General features: G+C 36.4%; 1 protein-coding gene across 12 annotated transcripts in view; it reads right to left on the bottom strand.

Moving 5' to 3' along the window:
* PARD3 (par-3 family cell polarity regulator) overlaps positions 1 to 19,122 on the bottom strand; it is a 434,123-nt gene that overhangs the window by 231,383 nt on the left and 183,618 nt on the right. For 11 of the 12 annotated variants that reach the window (XM_085227074.1, XM_085227084.1, XM_085227082.1 and 8 more), the window contains exon 5: positions 17,944 to 18,075. The exons of the other annotated variant lie outside the window; for it this stretch is intronic. In XM_085227074.1, the coding sequence (XP_085083200.1) occupies positions 17,944 to 18,075 (132 nt within the window). The remainder of the gene's footprint in view (positions 1 to 17,943; positions 18,076 to 19,122) is intronic. 12 annotated transcript variants of the gene reach the window in all.

Below are 19,122 nucleotides of genomic sequence, written 5' to 3'. Positions count from 1 at the left end.
GTCCATAACACCTTCTCAGCCAGTACCAAATTAAGCTGCAAGGTCAGTGCACACCACGGAGGTTGATGTAAGAGGAAGTCTCACTTCCTCCCCTCCAAGATAGCCATCCTCACCCCTAGGTCCCTCTGTCCACCTTCCCTTTTCTGCTTATTCAAGCATTAGTATCACTACACAAAGGTTATAAATTAATGCTAAGTATCAACTATTACAATTGGTTGTTTCTCAGGCTGACCCAGTTCAGTCCAACTAAAGATCTCATAAAAGCTTACAGAAGCACGAGAGAGGGAGCCAAGCATGGTCACGCCTGCTTCTCTTCTCAGCAGGGACTTAAATCCTCTCTATAAGTGTCTTCAGCCCTTTGTTGGTAAGGATACCACTGGCCTGCAGTTAGCACACAGCTCAAGGTACTCTTCAACGTTCAGTGGCTTGCACTGCACTGTGCCAAATCTCATCCTTCCTCTACCGCCTCCTTCTAAATCCTACTTTTTTGCAACCAATCTAAATAATTGTGCCTCTTTTCACTAAAGTTGCCATCTCAGCACTTACCCTCTTCAAAACAAGCATGCTTTCCAGGAATAAATCCCTCTTGCCCTTGTATGCTGCTGACCTATTTTCCATAATGCATTTTCCTCTTTCCCGGTTTTTAATTTACAGTAGAACTTCATTTGTCACCACAGAACTATTTATCTAAACAACTTGATACAGATTACTCGGATTACAACATCTTCTTTGGACAAGACCAAATTAAGACAAAGGCACAACAACGCTTTCAAGTGCTATTAGCTGAGTTAATTAAAAGCTAAGAAGAATAAATAGAAATCAAAATGTACGTGCATTTTGTGGTTGAATCCTTCCTCACCCCTAAAAGAAAAAATCAAAAGGCAAAAGCATGGAATTCACAAACATCTTAGAAAGACAAGTGCCAAAGTGCTTCTTTTCATCAAAAAGTCATATCACTTTATATATAGTTGTCTACACAAGCAAGCTTTTTAAGGTTAACAACAGCATGCTGGGGAACTAGATACAAAAAAAGAGTCAGAACAACCTGGTTCAATTAGAATTGAAAAGGGGTAGGCATTGTTAAACTCCATATTTAAAGAACATAATGCCAAGTTGAAGGTTTCCAAATATATAGAAATTTGTTATTCGGTTCCAATACCACATTCAAACCCCAGATAAGCCAGTCAGTGAAGCCAGGCCAATCCAAGGTCTTCTTGAAGTAATATAAATATAATATATATATTTTTTTTTCCACTTTACCTCTTATCAAAAATTGTGTATCTGAAAAGAAAAACCAACACAGGAGAAACCAAGCTACTGTCTTCCAGATATGAAAGGAAAGCTTGAAGAAACATGAAGAAGCAGCATATTCCTTTGCTTCCAGAAAGAAGCAACTTCATAAATTAATCTGTACTGAGCTTTTCTTCCTCTGCATCTTCAGGCAGGATCTTTAGGCACTTCTACTTTCCAGTTTCACAGGATACAACAACTTTCAGACTAATTAGCTAAACAAAACTAGTACTCACCCTGTTCTGGTCCATTTTGGCTTTTTCAGAAGATAATGCAAGAGCTGCTATAATAGGCAACACAAACAATTTGAAAATAAGCCTCTTTTTTGCCCTTGGGAAGTTAGTTTTGGTATCAGTAGGTCTGGGATGCATTTTGCACTTCCTCAAGCACTAGAAAAAGTGGACAATGCTAGCCTCCCAATACTCCTGAATAGCTGGAAAGGAGAAAATTTTATCTATTTTGTCATCACATATATCAACTCTTGACAAGACTGGACAGTGAGTATTTGAAGATGCAAAGGTCAAAATACCTCATAATTAAGAGCTGATTCAATAGGTAAAGTTAAGGCCAGTTTGAAAAAGAAATGGAAAATTATATGACAAAGGCTGTGGCTTCTCAATAAAATTAACAAAGCTCACGTGTTCGCACAGAACTATAAAACTTGAAGACAATATGAAAATATGGGCAGAAACAAACACACGGGTTTAAATCTGTAAATTTTCATTTAGTAAAAACAGCAGGTTTCCCACTATTTTTCTAGTGCCAATTCTTTTTGTCTCCATGAATAAGCACAGTTTAACCCTCAACTACTTAGAAGCTCAGAACGTTTCCCTGATAATTGCAATCCGATTTAATTTAAAAAAAAAAAAAAAAGATTTCAAGAGGAAATCATAAATTAGTGAAACGCACTTGTCTTTCTCTCCTTACATACAACCAGTTTGAAGACAATAATGGCCAGATAAAATGAAAACAAGAACAAGACTGTGCATATGCACACAAGCAAAATAACATTAAAATAAACTTTCAAAGAGAAAAGCTAATACTTTCCTTTGCCTGTTTTAAACTAATTCCTGGTCTGACCAACTTACATTTAGCAGAGGAAATGAAGTGCCTGAAGTAGAGCAGGATAACTTCTATGTCTCTTTGGATGCAGTTAGAAATTAGTTCCCTGCATGGTGGAAAATCAGTGTTGCAAGAAACAATTATAAACAGAATACATCCTAAGAGAGGCTGAAGTGTACAGTCTCTGTATACCTAGGGTAATAGAGGTACCTATGCCCAGCCACATTTCAGGACAGACTGAGTGCATACTTCCATTGACTTGTGGTTAAGGAGCATCCCTTGAGCTTTATGAGAAAAAATGCATCTTTCTATTCATCCCACACTGCTGTATACATCCAGTGCAGAGGGACACACTTGTAGATAAAAAGACCAGCACTGCAGTGGTGCATTTGCTACAGGAAACACATCTAAGCAGTGGAAAGTTGGAAGCTCTTTGTGTAAATAATGCAGGTCATCTAAATGGAATTTGAGTATTTGACACTTTGCTATTGAAATGAGGTAGTCTAAAAGACAGTTTAGAAATCTGCTTTTCACAATAAGAAAACTCTGAATAGCTCAAGTTCTGAGCAGTTATATTCTGGCACAGTAAAGAAAGGATTAACTGCAGTTGCTGGATAGGCAAGTAAGACCGGAGAAGAACTTCTACACAATACAAATCCATGGAGCTGGGGGGGAAAAAAAAAAAAAAAAAAGGGCAAAATGAGGCTAAATATCAGGAGAAAATCCTTACTGGGGTGATATATCAGATGGTGAAAGGCTCCCAGGGGAAGAAGCAGAATCCCCACTGCTCAACACATGTAAAATCAGCACAGACAAAGAACTACAAGATAGGCTGCAGGGAAAAACTCAATATATAGTAAGAGGATGGTTCAGATGACCTAATAATATAACAGGATTTAAAGTGACTAGATAATTCTATTATCATTAACCACATTCACAGCAGTACAAGCTAAAACACTGTTGCTATGGTAATCAATCCTGACGTATTGGTGCAGAAAATGACTGCAATACAAGGGCTGGAAAAGAATCGAACCCGCACCTCTTATCCACAATGAATTAATGTACCAGTCAGCTGGCTAACTATTGGACATGAAACTCTACATCCAGCTTCCCACGAACCTTTTAAAATAGATAGTAAAGCATGGCTGAGTGTCTGACATTCAAATATATGGTTCTGCTTAGGCAAAGTCAGTTTAGATGCAAGGTAGGAGCAATGTGGTTTGTAGAGAACACTGATGGAAACTTGTGAATTAGTCACAGGCGTTTGGAGTCCCCTTTTCTTCACATTGCCTGCTTTCTCTTAGCCCAAAGTAAGCCACCACTGCTAAAAGGACAATGCATGCACACTCCTAATCACATGCTGCTAAAGCTCCATCTGATGAGAACATGAGAGCAACTTGTTTTCCACAGAAAAGGTAAGAAATAAAAGAAAGCTGAAGTGATTATTTCATCCATCCTTTTCTAAGTAGCTCTATAAACAATAAACTGCAGTGAAAGAATCCTACTTTTATTCTCAACATCTATTCCTTTTTTTCTCTCAAAAACTCTCAGCTTTAAGATTAAAGCCACATGGAAACAAAGCTCAGCAGTCTCTTGATCAAATATCATCATCACCAAATCAGTTTCATTTGTGCAGAAACACTATTACAGTGTTGTAATGAAGTGCACATCTCAGTGCAATGGGAAATGGGTACTAGTTGCCCCATTCAGTTTCCTCCATTACTTACAGCAACAGTAAAGGAACATGTGGCAGGAAATCGGGAAGCTAAGCCTGGCAGTAGTAAAGTCCTTAAAGCCAGAAAAAATTCATGAACTCAAATTTCAAGAATAGAGTTAATCATTTCTGGTATCACTCAAATAGGGGTTGCTTGGATGTTTATTAGTAAAACTTGAAAACTCTTAAAAGTTTGTTTTTGTGCGGTTTTTTTTTTTTTTTATGGCAACTAAGAGGGTCCTAATGCTCTTCTTCCTCCAAAACAAAATTCTTTCACCAAGACAACAGGAATTGAGTGGGAATGAAAGGCCAAATCACTCTAAAAAACCACTACATTCTCTGAGTTCTGTAATACAGAAAAAAAAGAGGTTGTAGTACATATTTAGGTAAAACTACAGGCATATGTGGATAGCTTCTGCTCCTCAGAATTTCACTGCTATGTTTCCATTCCAAAAATAATTTATCAAGGGAAGAAAGTATTTATTTTGGCCTTTTAATGGTCTACATCACTGTGAAATGAAATAGGTCAAAGCAGACAACACAGAACTGAAAGTATATTCTAGATTATTTCAGCCATGTATTCAAAAAGGAACATGTTTTCACCTACAAATGCTGGCATTTTCATGTTATTCATTGTTTCATGCAGCAGGTCCATAGTCTAGTTTGAAAATCAACTATAAGCGAACAACTATACAAGAAGGTAAGAATAAAACTTTAAAATAGTTACAAAAATATCTGAAAAAGGCTAAAAATAAACCTGCCTATTTCTTAAGAAAAGCCATTAAATTTGACCTTAATGAATGTGTTATATCCAAAGTGAGAAGGAAAGTACATACGTCAAAGAAAAGGTAAGAGCACAGTAGAGCTTTCAATATTCAAAAATATCAACAGAAGCAAAATATTTGATAGATGTGCTAAATAGTTACCCTGATGTATTAAAAATTGCTTACATAACATATATATTTTGTAAAACCTTGTCAAAGATAAGCATATCAAATGATTCAAGTTCTATCAGAACATTCTTGAGATGATAGAACATGCCTGGATTCATGAGACATTTATCAACTGATGAAGATACACCCCTTAGATTGAAAGCAGTCTGTAAAATGCTGTATTTTGTTTCTATTTTAATATATTTCATTAGTATTTTTCTTGGAATTTAAACAAAAATGTTCCTGCTTGTGTGAGTTTCAAGTCATTAGCGCCAAAACTCCAGCCAATGTTTCATGAGAAAATTACTGAATTGTGTCTGTTTATGATTATAACGCAGATTTCTCAAGAAAATTATTCCCTCTTGAGCATTAAAAACTAAATGAGTATGAAAAACTAGAATGTGTTTAATGTGACCAAGGTAGCTTTTCCCGCCAAAATGCCTCAATTTAATCCAAAGTAATTTTTGAAAACTTAAACAAAGTCTAATAAAAGTTACTTCACTTCCAAAAATGACGTACATTTACCAGAAAAGTCTGATATAAAACTATCATTAAAAAATCCAAATTGCAAAGGCCAAGAATTTTACAGTGCAACTGCTGTAAATAATTTCTTTTTTTTTTTAAATGGAAGTTCACGGATGAGTCAAAAAGAGCATGTGTGAGAAAGAGAAAGAAATCCCACAGCAATGGAGAAATTTAACTGAAAAATTAAATCAAGGAGCCAAAAGCAGACACACAGATGGTAAAAACTGGCAAAAATAAAAAGTAAAAATCATGCTCTTAAGTACCAACAGATGCAGTGACTTTAAAATATTACTCCTTGAGGATACACAAAGACAATAATCCCAGATTGTGATTTCTGGGACAGTCTACTGCTGCGCTCGAGCCACAAAACACACCGTATTGTGCAGAGGAAAATGAAGTGCCAGACGTGGAGATATCTGCACTGCCAGTCTCCTGGCATATAAGGGAAGAAAATTAAGCTATCCAACAAATTAATGTCTTCAGCAAAAAAAGAAAATAGAAAAAAAGAAAAAAAGAAAAAAGAAAAAAAAAACTGTGTAAATGATACAAGAGAGGTGACTTATAGAATTTCTCTGCAGGTTTATAATACTACAGGACTGAGCATGAATTGGTTATTTGAACATTTTTGAAATGTTCTTTCCTGAAACTCTATTCCAGCTTCACAATCCAGATAGAAAGAAGCCCGAGCAACCTAGGGTCAGCAATGTCAAAACTGCTACATGAAAAGCTTTGCTGATCTCCAATCTTATTTCGGGTCTCCTTGACTTTAATCACCACAATTACTTAAAAGCCACCACAGTTCAGGCTACCACTATTAACAAACAGAAAAAGAAATAATCCAAGATTTGAAACTTGAGAAACTGCTTTAAGTTCTCCTTTTTCTGAAAAAATATTCTTAAAATCAGAACTTGATATGAATAATTATTAGAACTTTTAAAACATGTTGCTAAAAACTACTTCTGATTGTCCAGTGAATTAAATTGACACTGCTATACACTATTACACACTATTTGCTCAGGGACGTGATTTAGCAGAGCGTTGTTAGGGTAGTATAGTTAGGTTGCGGTTGAACTTGATGATCTTTAAGGTCTTTTCCAACCTGAGCAATGTTATGATTCTATGATTAAACAAACCCAGCATCTTATGTCATTGCCATGATTTCAGGCCAGCTGTAGTTAAAGCAAAGTAAAAGTCGAAGAAAAGCACGTTATATTTCTTCTAGCATGCAAATAAATTTATACTGAGCATTTTGTTCTCTAAAACTAAAGAAGAATATACCACACAGGACAGATATAATAGTAGAAAGGTGGTCTAGAAAGGTGTAACTGGGGCTAGGCAAGCCTCAGCAAGTGGCTGCATGCTCACTGGCCGCTCCAACGAAAGCCACATGCTATGCACTCATTCCACCCAGATCCATGCCCCTCAAGAGGCCTGGCTCTCAGCAAGCCGCACCAGAAGGCAGGGCCCTGCAATCCTCACCATCACGTATAGCATCGTAAGGTGTCTCCTTCACACAGAGACCAGCATGTGTGACTTTCAAATCACCAGCAAAACCAATCAATCAGTTTGAAGAAGGAGTGAGTTAAAAGAGTCTTCCTGACGAGAAAACTATTCCTATTGAGTACAAAATACTGCTGGGGTTACTTTCTGAACTCTGTGCTTTGTTGTTATAATTATTGCCTAGGAAATCAAGATAAATAAAAATGGCATGATGGAATACTCAGTGTAAGTTTCAATAATTCAAATAGAGATGCTCTGATATGACTGCTTTCTTTTGGGGCATTTAATTTAGTCTGTTCTCTGGATAAATGACTTGAAATTATAAGCAATCATGAATTCCTGCACATTAGGAAAGTAAAGATTTTTGAAGACAAATGAGGATGTCCACGAGGAAGAGGAAATTAAGTTTTGATATAAAGAGACTGAACACTGGCTCCCTGCCACCTGAAGAAATATTGGTAGGAACAGAGATGTTTTGTTTATACTCAATACCTCACCCATAGGTGTTTATTCCACAGTTTGTAAAAATATTTGCAACAAACAGCCGGAAGATACTTTTTTTTTTTTCTTTTTGGAAATAATTGCATGTATATGTATGCTGGCCTCAATATTAATTTTTAAACTGTGAAAACAAATAATGCCTTAAGTGGCAAATTTTCTAAAATAATGCAAATAGCAAACTGATTTTGCTCAGATTTATAAATAGATATCTCCAGGCTGGAAAAAAAAAAAAAAAGAAGAAGGAAAAAACCATTAAAAATTAAATCTAAATGAAGTTAAAGTGATCATACGCAGCTGGCATGAAAGTGAATGATACCTTAATATGGAATTCTTAAAGCATAACAAACAAGAGATCAAAACTTAAAAGGAGTATTTATTTCTAAAGTAAAATCTTTGCAGCAGTCTATTAAAGGAAATCTTCAGTTCATTAATACTTGTTGTGCCGCTTGCTTCACATGATTCCAATCGATTACTTCCTCATGGAAGCATTAGTTCTGCAGTATTTATTTTAATTCTGTATACCCTGAGTGGGAAACATTTCTCTACCGGAGTCACAAAGAACTTTTCTTGCTCTGGTATAGGGACTGACTGTAAATTCTCACCAGTGCCATAAGGCAGCTGACAGTTGCTGGTTCTTATGAAAACATTTTTATTGATCAAATCACATCTGATGAAAGAGTAGAAAATAAGAAAAATTTGCTTTTGCTTTGTATGTGAGACACACAAAATCAAATAACTTTTTAATATACCCTTCCCAAACTACTTTCTTTTCTCTCTGCTCAATCTCTCCCCCAGCCTCGGATACTACCTATACTGGCTGTGTCAGATGCAATTCCAAGTAGTTTCAAGATAAACTTAGGATAGGCTTATTTTCAAATCAGTCAATGAATGAATTGGCAAGGCTGATTCATTATCTTCTTTTATCTTCCCATTACACTGATGAAATAAATTAAAATCTCACAGTATAGCCCATCAACTAGGTTGTATTACGTAATTCCATTCACTGAGTTGCTGCACTCACTAAATCTTGCTGTGTCATTTCATGAAGAATCATGACATATCTCAAAGTATCCTATAAATTACATTAACCACTTAATACAGCCAAAGAGGACTACATTCAATAATGAAACGCTCATACTTAAGCAATAAAATCAAGATTAAATTTGAAACCCAAAATAAAATAAAAACCCAGACACATTACTCCATATAATTCAATTATTAACTCTAAGTTATACAGTTCCGTTCCCTTTTACAGCAAAGTGCAACCATGTCATTAAAATGACTTGTCCACACAAGCTTTTTAAAAAGAAAATGACTGCTATTTAGATAAACGGAAAATGAATTAATTATCTCTTCCACAATTTTCAGGTCAAACTTGGCCTTCTTCTGTAAGCATCTTCGTATCATTAATAATTCATAAAAGGAAAAAAATCACCCTGCCATGACTGAATAAATTAGATGAAGATAAGTTTCCTATTCAGATAAAATTTGTCATCTTCCCTTGCTCAAAATAAGCACTCTTGCTTTATTTCTGTTCTGTTTGGAATTAACTGACCTGCATGACTCTGCAGAGATTCATCTGAATCTCCTCTAAAACCTACAGTGAGACGCAAAAAATGCTGAGCTCCTCTTCTTCTCTAGATGGTACCTCTTTGCACTATTTTGCAGAGAACAGTAGAGCTTCCATTACGAATTTTAAATATAAATATTTCTTGAAAATAAGTAACATTAGCCATTTAGAAGACGATAATGTACCAGGCAGAAAATTTGACTATTAAAAAAAAATGCAATTATTTTTCCATTTCAAGTCAAGTAAATTCTAAAATGAAAATCAAGTTAACTGAAAATTAAGTTAATTCAGGGCTTTAACTAAGGCCAGACTGACTCCTAATGCAGAGTTATAGCAGTTTGGCTTGGCAGCAAAATCAAGGAAATTCTCAGCCTTCAGTTTCCTTATGATTTGTAAGGAGCAGAGGAAAAAAACTATTTGAGATAACTTCCCAATTTTGGGTGGTCTTTCTGATAGAACATGAAAAAGGACAACGCCAAGACACCCGAAAACAAAAAAACAGAAAACAGAAAAGGGGTTTGATGAGCTGAAGTTTTGAATGGCCTCACTTCTCTCCTAGGAAGAAAGGAAGAATCAGTTTGACAGAAATCTATACTACGAATTGCAAAGCAGGAGTGCAGGAAGGAGAAAAACAAACAAGAAAATGAGAGTAAAAAATGAAAGCTTTTTCTTTCCATTAAAAATATCAATATCATGTACTACCAGTACCATCTTCTGAAACAAAAATGCAAAATTTCATCTTAAACAGCAATGGTACGTATAATCATTTACATATTTACACTTCTGTTAAAAGGCTGGAATGCAGACTGAGCAGAATGTTAATTTTAAATTAAGAAGACCAAGGGCAAGAGAGAATCCTCTATAGGCACAATTAACAGAATTGGTTTAATACACTTAAAACTTTTAACCTTGTGGTCTTTGAAGCGAACAGTGGAACTGCATCTATTTCAGGTTTGTACAGAAGGGCTGCACAGCCCCGAAAAGTTTTATAGCGCTGTAAACTAATGAAATAAATTATTTTAATTTGGTGAGATCTATTTTCATTAACTGTATTGCCCTCTAAGGGAATGAGGACACATTTTAATTTTCCTAATGCATCCCACTCTTGTGTTCCTTTGGCACAATAGGAGCTCTGTGCCCAATGCTGCGGCACTGCCGGCACCTCCAGCAGCTCCTTGTGCTGCCCACTGCAGCTCTTGAAGACAGCAACAAGCATGTTGTGAACACAGTGAGACTACTGCTATTACAAACAGCTAGCTGGGATACAACAACGTGTATGGCTGCGCTAAAAAGAAAACATAGTAGAAGATAAAGCTCCTCCACAATGTAATGAAAGAATGGGAAAACAAGTTTTTAAAAGCAGAGGATGAAGATCTCAAACATTCCTTGGATGAAACGCTCTTCTGTACACAGCGGGACACTTTCAGATGTCCTTAATTGACCTGCTATCAGAAGCAGACAGCAGTCGAGAGCCAGAGGTGGTACTGTGCTGCAAAGTATTTTGGAAAAGATAGGAAAAATAACAGCAATAATTTATTTAAAGCTTCTTAGAGAATCTGCATGTAATTTAAGAGTATGACATACCATCCATGGCACCAAAACTTAGTTACCATTAATTACTATAACAACATGATTACTTAAATACTTTGGTCCAAAAGGGCAGGAAAACCGCAGTGCAAGGTTAACAGCTACCCTAAAAAGGCCAGTGCTCTTCAGAAGGGCTCTGCAGAACAGAGATCATGTTTAGACTTCAGCCTAGTCCATCTACACTCCTATGTATGTCCATGTCTATAAGATTGACCATTAATGATACACACCTGGATGTGCTGCATGTTTTTTCTACTAATCATTGAAATCCACTAGTTGTTGTTGTTGTTCCATTTGTTTTATTTTGTAAAATGAACTCTTCTATATATACGTATATACATATTTAATTGCAAAATACTATTTTCTCTCCACATACACAACTACATTCTGCCACTGCATTAATATCTACACAGCAGCACATAACTGAGCACAGGCTGTAGCCCCAAAACTGTCTCGCCTATTTAATACACAGTATGAAATGACAGATTATTTTTGAAGGAGAACAAGATAGATGCCAGCATGAAATACTGTTTATAAAAGCAGCACTACTACAGCTGTCCCCAAGCAATAAAGCTGTTTATTCCAACATCCTATCTCATATAAACTGAAATGCTCAGCACTAAAAAATAACTTCAAGGCTGTTCATAACTCCAAGACAAATAAGAAAAAGAAACTCTTTTCCAAAATATACAATTAAGATCACATCCATAAATGTCCATTTTGCATAAAAATGTACAGATTTCTAAATTCCATGTCAGTATTTTCTTAAAACCAGTACAAATACTATAGTTTCAAATTTGAAATTTTAACTCTGTACCTGCTGATGTGTTATTATGAAGATGGGCCTTTCTATTTAATGTTTCTTTTTCTGTAGTTACATATGCATTTAGAAAATATAAATACGTGCATTAGTATACTCATGTCTAAGCTACATGCAGTATGCAGAGATTTTTCTGAATCCAGAGTACATGACAACATATTCCAGCAGGAAAACAGTTAGATGGCTTTTAGATAGTGAAATAAAGTAATCTGGAACTGAAGCCATGGAAGTAGCTCAGAAGGGTCCAGTCTGGAAGCTCATTGGCTGTCCTCATATACACTTTGACTTGAGACAGACTTGAGACTCTGCTACTGAACAGCAGAGAACCAGGGATATTTCTGCAGGTTCTCAAAATGTAAACAGCTGAATACAGGTTTCTCATTTTGGAGTTTATTTTGCACAGTAATGTTTTCTGATGTAATAATGATGATTATTATAATAATGATGATTACTATGTTAACAATAATAGTAATAATAATTGGAAGAGAATATCGAAAAATTCAACAGAGTAAGAATTTTTGTGTGTGGTCATACAAGGACTAGCAGTACCTAATATCATATTCTTCTGTGAAGTCAAAAGCATCATAAAGCATCCCAAAGGTCTGATTAGTCAAAACAGTTATGTTATAATGTTTATATTATGTTATCTTAATTACATCACATCATATTGTAATGTATTTTATAACATAACCGTCATACATACATATAATTACATTAATTTGTTTAAACATGGCTTCAAGAAATCAAGGTGCTCTTTGGCAGCCAGGTGAGGCATTTCACTGGTCCAGAGGTAGATGCAGCTGCTGCCCTAGCTAACATATAAGCACCCCTCTTGTGCTTACGGTGTGGGAGCCAAGCAAGCACTTTCAGCTTATATTTCAGCTGGGGCTTTTAGCTCCTGAGCTAAAGTACTTAACATCATGCAAATGTATGAAAATAAAGGGGAGGAGGAGGTACCTATTTACCTATAGTAGCATCAGCTAACAGAAAATAATCTTGAGCCAAATCAAGTTTTCCACCTTCTTCATGATACACAAGAGAAAAGAAACAATTGCCAAGAATCCGTCTGATGTAGTAAAAATGCTGAATTTGCATATGGATGCGTGACTATGTAGACTAAACTTTTGCAGGGGCACCTTGAGGCCTGATCAGCTCTTCGACTCACATACAATATCACTGCTGGCCACTAATTCTACCTGCCCATAGTTACAGCTATGGCCTAATATTTAATTCAGTGTCACATGCCAAGTACAGCCTTTCTTGTCCATCACCTATAGCTCTGCTGCAGAGATACAATAAGCCACATGAGAAAGATGGGCTCTGCTCACTGCCTCCTGGCTGGACCTGGTCACTCAGTGAAGATTTCAACTCTCTCCCCAAAAGAGAGACAGGCTCCTTTATTAGGCCTGGAGCTTTGAACATATCTATCTTTGTGGCAGTAGTGTGTTCTATTGAATATGACAAGTTTTACAACCATGCTTCTGTTTTACATTTTATTTGTTGTTATTGTTCTATATTCATTAAGGGTATCACAAGGGACAAACTGCAAAATTATGTACTCGATAGGAAAGAAAGCAATGAGACTCCACCTTGGCATTGCACAGAACAGCAGATAAGAAATTAAGACTAAAATCTGACTAATCCTTTTACCAAGTCTTAAATTAGCAGAATTCCTAACGATGATATTTTTCCCTGAAGTTTCTATCTGTACGTTTGAGGCAAAGAACAGCCTGCAGCCCCACAAGCCTCTCCATGTTCCGTTCATGAAGCACAGAAATTGCAGACCTTGATGTTGTATAGTTACAGAAATAGTGGAGAAATAAATAAATAAAAATACAGCTGTCAGAGAATGACAAACAGAAAAGAGGCACATGAGTGAAAACAAAGATGATTATATGCATTAGCTATAACCCTATATAACATTCAGAACTAAAAAGAAAAAAAAAAAAGCCTACATTTCTACCTTCTATCCGCATATTAAAACAGAAAATAGAAGTAGGGCTTTTGTTGAAAAATTTGACAACATGGTTAAGATGCAGCATAAGAATCCAAAGAAAATTAATTATTCAAATTCACCGATCTATCTCTAAAGCTCCGATTTTCCTTTTTCAACAGATAGTTCTGAAATGCACTAATTTATACCATCTGAATGTTTTTAGAGAGTCTATTCAATCACATTAAAAGCAAGCCTTATTTTGCTGAAAATAACAGCTGAAGGCAGATACTCTGTAGATGGAGATATAAAACCGCATACTATTTGAATGTCTGATCTCATTGTTGAGAAAGGAACCTGAGAAACTGTATAAGATCACTGGATGGATGTCACAAACAACTTACTGAGAGTGTTCTGCACAGCAAATTTCTGCTCAAGAGGATAGCAGTAGTAAACACTTCTCTTCCCATTTCAGGATACAATTTAGTTGCTTTCATCTCTGGCTTTGGTTGCTACTTGGAAGCTATGGGGATTTTAGGCATCAGACCTGTTCTTCAGTAATAGGCATGAAATTTCACTTCATTTCCTGCCTTGCTCTCATTCACTGGCAAGTACACATATGTACAGATATACATCAAATACATATATATTTATGCACAAGTTTAATTGAACAAATCTCTTTATATTTGGAAATCTGATTAACTGCTTCCAAATGAAGCAGGGTAGATGTAGAATTTCCCTTTCCTGCTGTTCTTGCCCCTTTTCCCAGTACTGAGAACAGCAGGGTGCTCTTAATCCTTCTGCAAAACAGGCTTCTGCAGTAGAGCACCGAATATACTATTTCAGTTCAAGTTTTCTTGGTTGCTAACAGTTTCAACATTTGACTAATGAAACTAAAATGACCACACAAGAGAAGCGTTCTGTATATTTAAACTTCAGAAATTGGTGAAAAGTTTAACTCTTTCTTATGTTCCCTTTTCATGTCTCTCTATTATAAAACAGCATTACTCCAGATTTGATCAGACCTTGAGCAAGTCTTTAGGTGAGCTCAGAAAAAAAGAAAATTTCTCAAATGAAAGTGGCATTACCATGTAGTTGAATACATTTGGAAGGAAATAAGATATCTCAAAGTCATCCCTCAAAGCTTGGTTGCTGTGGGAGAAAAAATAGTGGAGGGGAAGGCAAAGAAAAAAATTGTGGAGGGGAAGGAAAAGAACAAAAATAACTTTTTCTTTTCCTAAAATATTTGAGAATTAAGTTAAAGCTCACAAATGTTGTCACTAGTACCCCGATCTACAAAACAGAATGAGTGAAATTACTGAGTGAAGCAGTAAAAAAAAAAAAAAAAAAAAAAAAAAAAAAAGCAGGGTTTACCTTTCTAAAGTTATTTTAAAATGGTCTCTGGATATTTGATTTTATGGTAGTAAGGTGATTCTTAGGTACAAACAATTTCACATAACTGACTTCATGGTCATGAGAAATGTCAAAGCTTTCTGGGAATTACACTGATCGATTTGCCCTGTGGACAGGTGGAGAGCTCTGGAACTAAACGGGGAACAAACCTCAGGCAGAAGTAGCTAACCAGCATATACAAACAGAACGTCTTAAAGGATGCAGGAGGCAGAATTAATCTTTTCCACTTCTTTGATGTATCACTCCAATTTAGTAGAGCCCTAGTAAAGCACAATAGATAGGAGCAAAAGCAATTACTTCAAGGAATTTTAACAGGCTCTGAGCATTCCTCCATTTAAGGGACTAAAACTTACACAAATCTACAGAAGTATTTCTCTAACAACTACTAGAACATTTCTAATTCTGTGCTTTGATTAGTCCCTGCTACAGCAGCCTATAATGATTTCCTAGAAAGGAGGTGTCTTGCAGTTCCATCTGCAGAACAGGCTGTGATGTTGCAAGATTACCGTTTGCTCTATGGTTCTGCTTATCGGAAATGAGGCATTGCCCACATAAAAATAACTTCGGCACATCACACCCTCCCTCCTCAAAGTGCAATTCCAGTAAATGTTCGTGTATGGTAGAAGCCGACAATGATCATCCTGAAGTTGTTGGTTTTTTTCTTCTCCTTATATTCAAAAGGAGAAGGTGTGGAAAATTTGAGAGAAGCAATTCAGCCCAAGCCCAGAAAGCCTTTTCTAACAACAAGCCTCTGGAGCCTGCAAGAAAAATGTAGCACTTGCTATCTAGTCGGCAGAGCCACAGAGGGAGGTTGGACAAGTACTGTCACCACTTTTGGAATCTGTCAGTCCTGCACAACTGGTTTCTTAGCACAGCCCAGCACCTCTGGCCAGACATTGTGTCTGCTACTCCTCATGCACACTGTGCCGTACATAAAGGAATAGGGCTGGAAGTCACTAAATGAACTGACTTTGCCAGGTCAGCAAACTACACTGCAACCTCCTTGTTTGAGTCTCTCCTTTCTGCATCTGCTCTCAGATTATCCATTTCCACTGACAGCATTTCTATGGTGTTGAATACAGAGCTTTGGCTGGGAGAAGGAAAGAGGATAAGGCAAATGATGTTGTAAGAAAAGCGCTTTACACAACCTAAATACAGAAAGCTTATAAACTGAAAGACGTTTTTCAATGAGTAATACGCTTTGAAGCCAGGGTCAGTAAGATAGGACTGGCCTTTTGTCTCCGGCACAATTAGCTCATCTATTTGTAGTTTCCAGCACAGGCACTGGATACACGCACAACTTGTTACTTGTTTTTTTAAAAGAACAAGAACGTGATTGTGTTCTGAAAATTCTTGGTTCAGTTATTAACAGGCTTTCCAGATTCAATTTCAATTTCTGCTAAACTAAACAAAAAGCAAACGAAAGCAAAAGGCCAAATCAGTGGGGTTAGGGAAGAAAAAAAAAAGCCCACAGAGGACACTGGAAAAGATACTAGGGATCAAACCCCAGAATCAAAGGGAATTTCTCTCTGCATTTCCTCCACTCTCCACTGGGCCTTTCCCTCTCTTTCTGCAGAGCTGTGCATCACCCCATCCTCACCTCCTGTTCATATCCTGTTAAACAGCTTTCAGCTTAATTAATTATCCTGCTGGCATGAAATGGCAAAGGTATAGGCAAATTCGAAAGAACACATCGAAAGAATGGATCCTCCTCTCTCTTTCAAAAAGAAAGACCAGAAGCCAAAAACTTCCTCAAACAAAATATAAAACTTGCAAATTCAGATTTCAACCAGTTAGCCAGCAAAACATATATACTTTCAGACTACCATTTACCTAATTTGTGAATAAATTGAACTAGGTAAGCCATTCAGAGACCAAAATCAGCAGAAAATGTAATACTTCTTTGAACATGGATTCCCATGTATTAAAATATTCACGTATCCAACATTCTACAGGAAGATCACTATTAAGATTCGTAATCCAACCTCTTTTGCTGAGACAACAGCTTTACTAACTGCCACAGCGAAAATCTAATGACGCTTGAAGCGTGCCTCAAAAACATCAAACAGCACCAGCAGGGAGAACCTCCAGCTCAGGGCACCGACCTTCCCCTTTCAGTGCAGAGGCAGCAGCTGAACTCATCCACGCTAGCTGTGTCCACTCTGAGGGAAAAACAGCAATGAAATTGCCACCATGGGTCCCTGCCACGGCATATGTAGGGGAAAAAAATACCAGGACCAAGGGCAGAGTTCCTTCTGTATAAAATAAATTCTGTTTTCACATCCTACTGCTAAAAAAATACAAACCTTATACATTTATGCTCAATGCAAAATCTCAACATTGTATAAGGAAGAAACATAAGGAAATAGCCCTTATATTCATCATTCTTTACATGGAGTTGCTGTTATACCTCCAGTCTCCATAATAAAGATGCATTTCCATTGTACATTTCAGGACATTTCTTGAAAAAAATTGAGACAAATACATCACATGACTGTTATGTAATATTAAGTTCAGTCTTTTCACCTTCTAGGACTATCAACTTTATTAATAAAGAAAAATCGAGTCAAAATTATTCAATGTTTCAAAAAACTCCAAAATAATCAGCGATAGAAATGTACACTAAATAAACAAGATACCACTTTCTTCTAATTTATAATCAATCTATGTTGCAAGGGTATGAACAACAAAATATTTCAAAGCACAATGTCAAAATTGATCCATACTTGGCTTCTTTGTAGTAATATTATTAACTTTCATCTGCAAAATATTTATCAAAATTATATTCTGAAATAAATTAATTCTGTTGGTGTTGGCTGTGAAGAACAGCAGCACTCCATATACTACATAAATAGGTGCGTGACTCAAAAATGAAATAATTTGCAGCTGTCTATTTTCAGTCTTAACGCAGTATTTTGGAAGCAGACACAATCCCCAACAAATTTAGTCAGTGTATTTCTGGTACTTGAATCTCACTTAGAAAGCCAGTATCACGTAAGAATATACTTTTTTTTTTTAATTTTCCTTTTTGTAATATTTTGCTGTAGCATGAAGATTAGATTGATAAAGTAATATATATATATACATATATATTACCTGTTCTTGCCTCTCCAGCCACTTGTCCACCATGGGATGACTGGCACTTAACGATGAACGAGCATTGTCTCTCTGAAACTGGTTAGACCAGCTACTAGTATCTCGTGGTAGGCTTCTGTAGTTTTCATCTTTCTATTTTAAAAGAAACAAAAAAGTATCTTATAAAAAAAACAACCAGTCCTTGCACATTATCAATGCAGCTGGTTATTAAAATCATACAAAGAGAACAAGGACAAAGGAGAAAGCAGGTCTGGCTGGTCTTAAGGACCAGAACATACAACTTGACTGCTTGGTGTGTACATAAAGATATTACATGTCAAGAGCTCCCCTTCCTTAGCACCTGAGAAGTCCAAACACAGCCTTCAGTGTGTTTGTTGCTCCCATTTGGGCTTCACTACTGGTCTGTTCCAACTTCAAACCTCTAGTGCACAAACTTCCCAAGTACGTACTCCATCAAGCTTTCAAAATACCCAGCTCCTTAAAAAATCAAACACACCATACCACCTTCCCCCTAGAAACATGCAAGTCCAATGCAGAATTTCCCCAAGTCAGTATGTTTTACAGTTAAATGTGTCTCCTTGCTCCAGGTATGCTCCTTTCCACTGGAATAGTATGGTAGAGAGTTCAAAACTGGAATTTCTCATCCCACATCATAAGGAAAGATTATAACTGGTGATACACTTCTTTCCCCTTCTCAGTATTAAATGTTATTGAGTAACATATTAAGTAAAGAATTAACACTTGGAACTTGTTATCAAGCTTGCTTTTCTCATTTAAGAGGGTTTTTTCCCTGTTTCTGTTTACTTGGTTTGCTGAAAGTAAACAAATACAGCCATATTTGTAAAACTGTAGCAGACAGAGATTGCGCCAATGGAAATACATGTGTCACACTGAGACAGATTTTTAAGTCTTTTCAGTGGGTGAGTTACAGTTTCAATTTTCTTCCCCACATGCACATATTCCTCAGCCTCTAATGGTACTTTATCCTTACACAGTCTGATCACTAAAAACCAATGAAAACACAAGAGGTAGATCCTTAATATTAGCAGTTACCCTTAGCCCAAAGTCAATGGAAAAATTGATCTTTTATACAATTTCCTCCAATTAAAAGCATATCTGGAACTGAAATTCTCCTTAGCCTTGAAAAAGTAGATAGAAAAAGCAGTAAATATACTATAA

The sequence above is a fragment of the Meleagris gallopavo genome, chromosome 6 (genome assembly GCF_905368555.1).
Source record: "Meleagris gallopavo chromosome 6, MGAL_WU_HG_1.1, whole genome shotgun sequence".
NCBI lineage: Eukaryota > Metazoa > Chordata > Aves > Galliformes > Phasianidae > Meleagris > Meleagris gallopavo.
The sequence above is the reverse complement of the archived record's forward strand: the minus strand, read 5'-3'. Positions and strand labels throughout refer to the sequence as shown.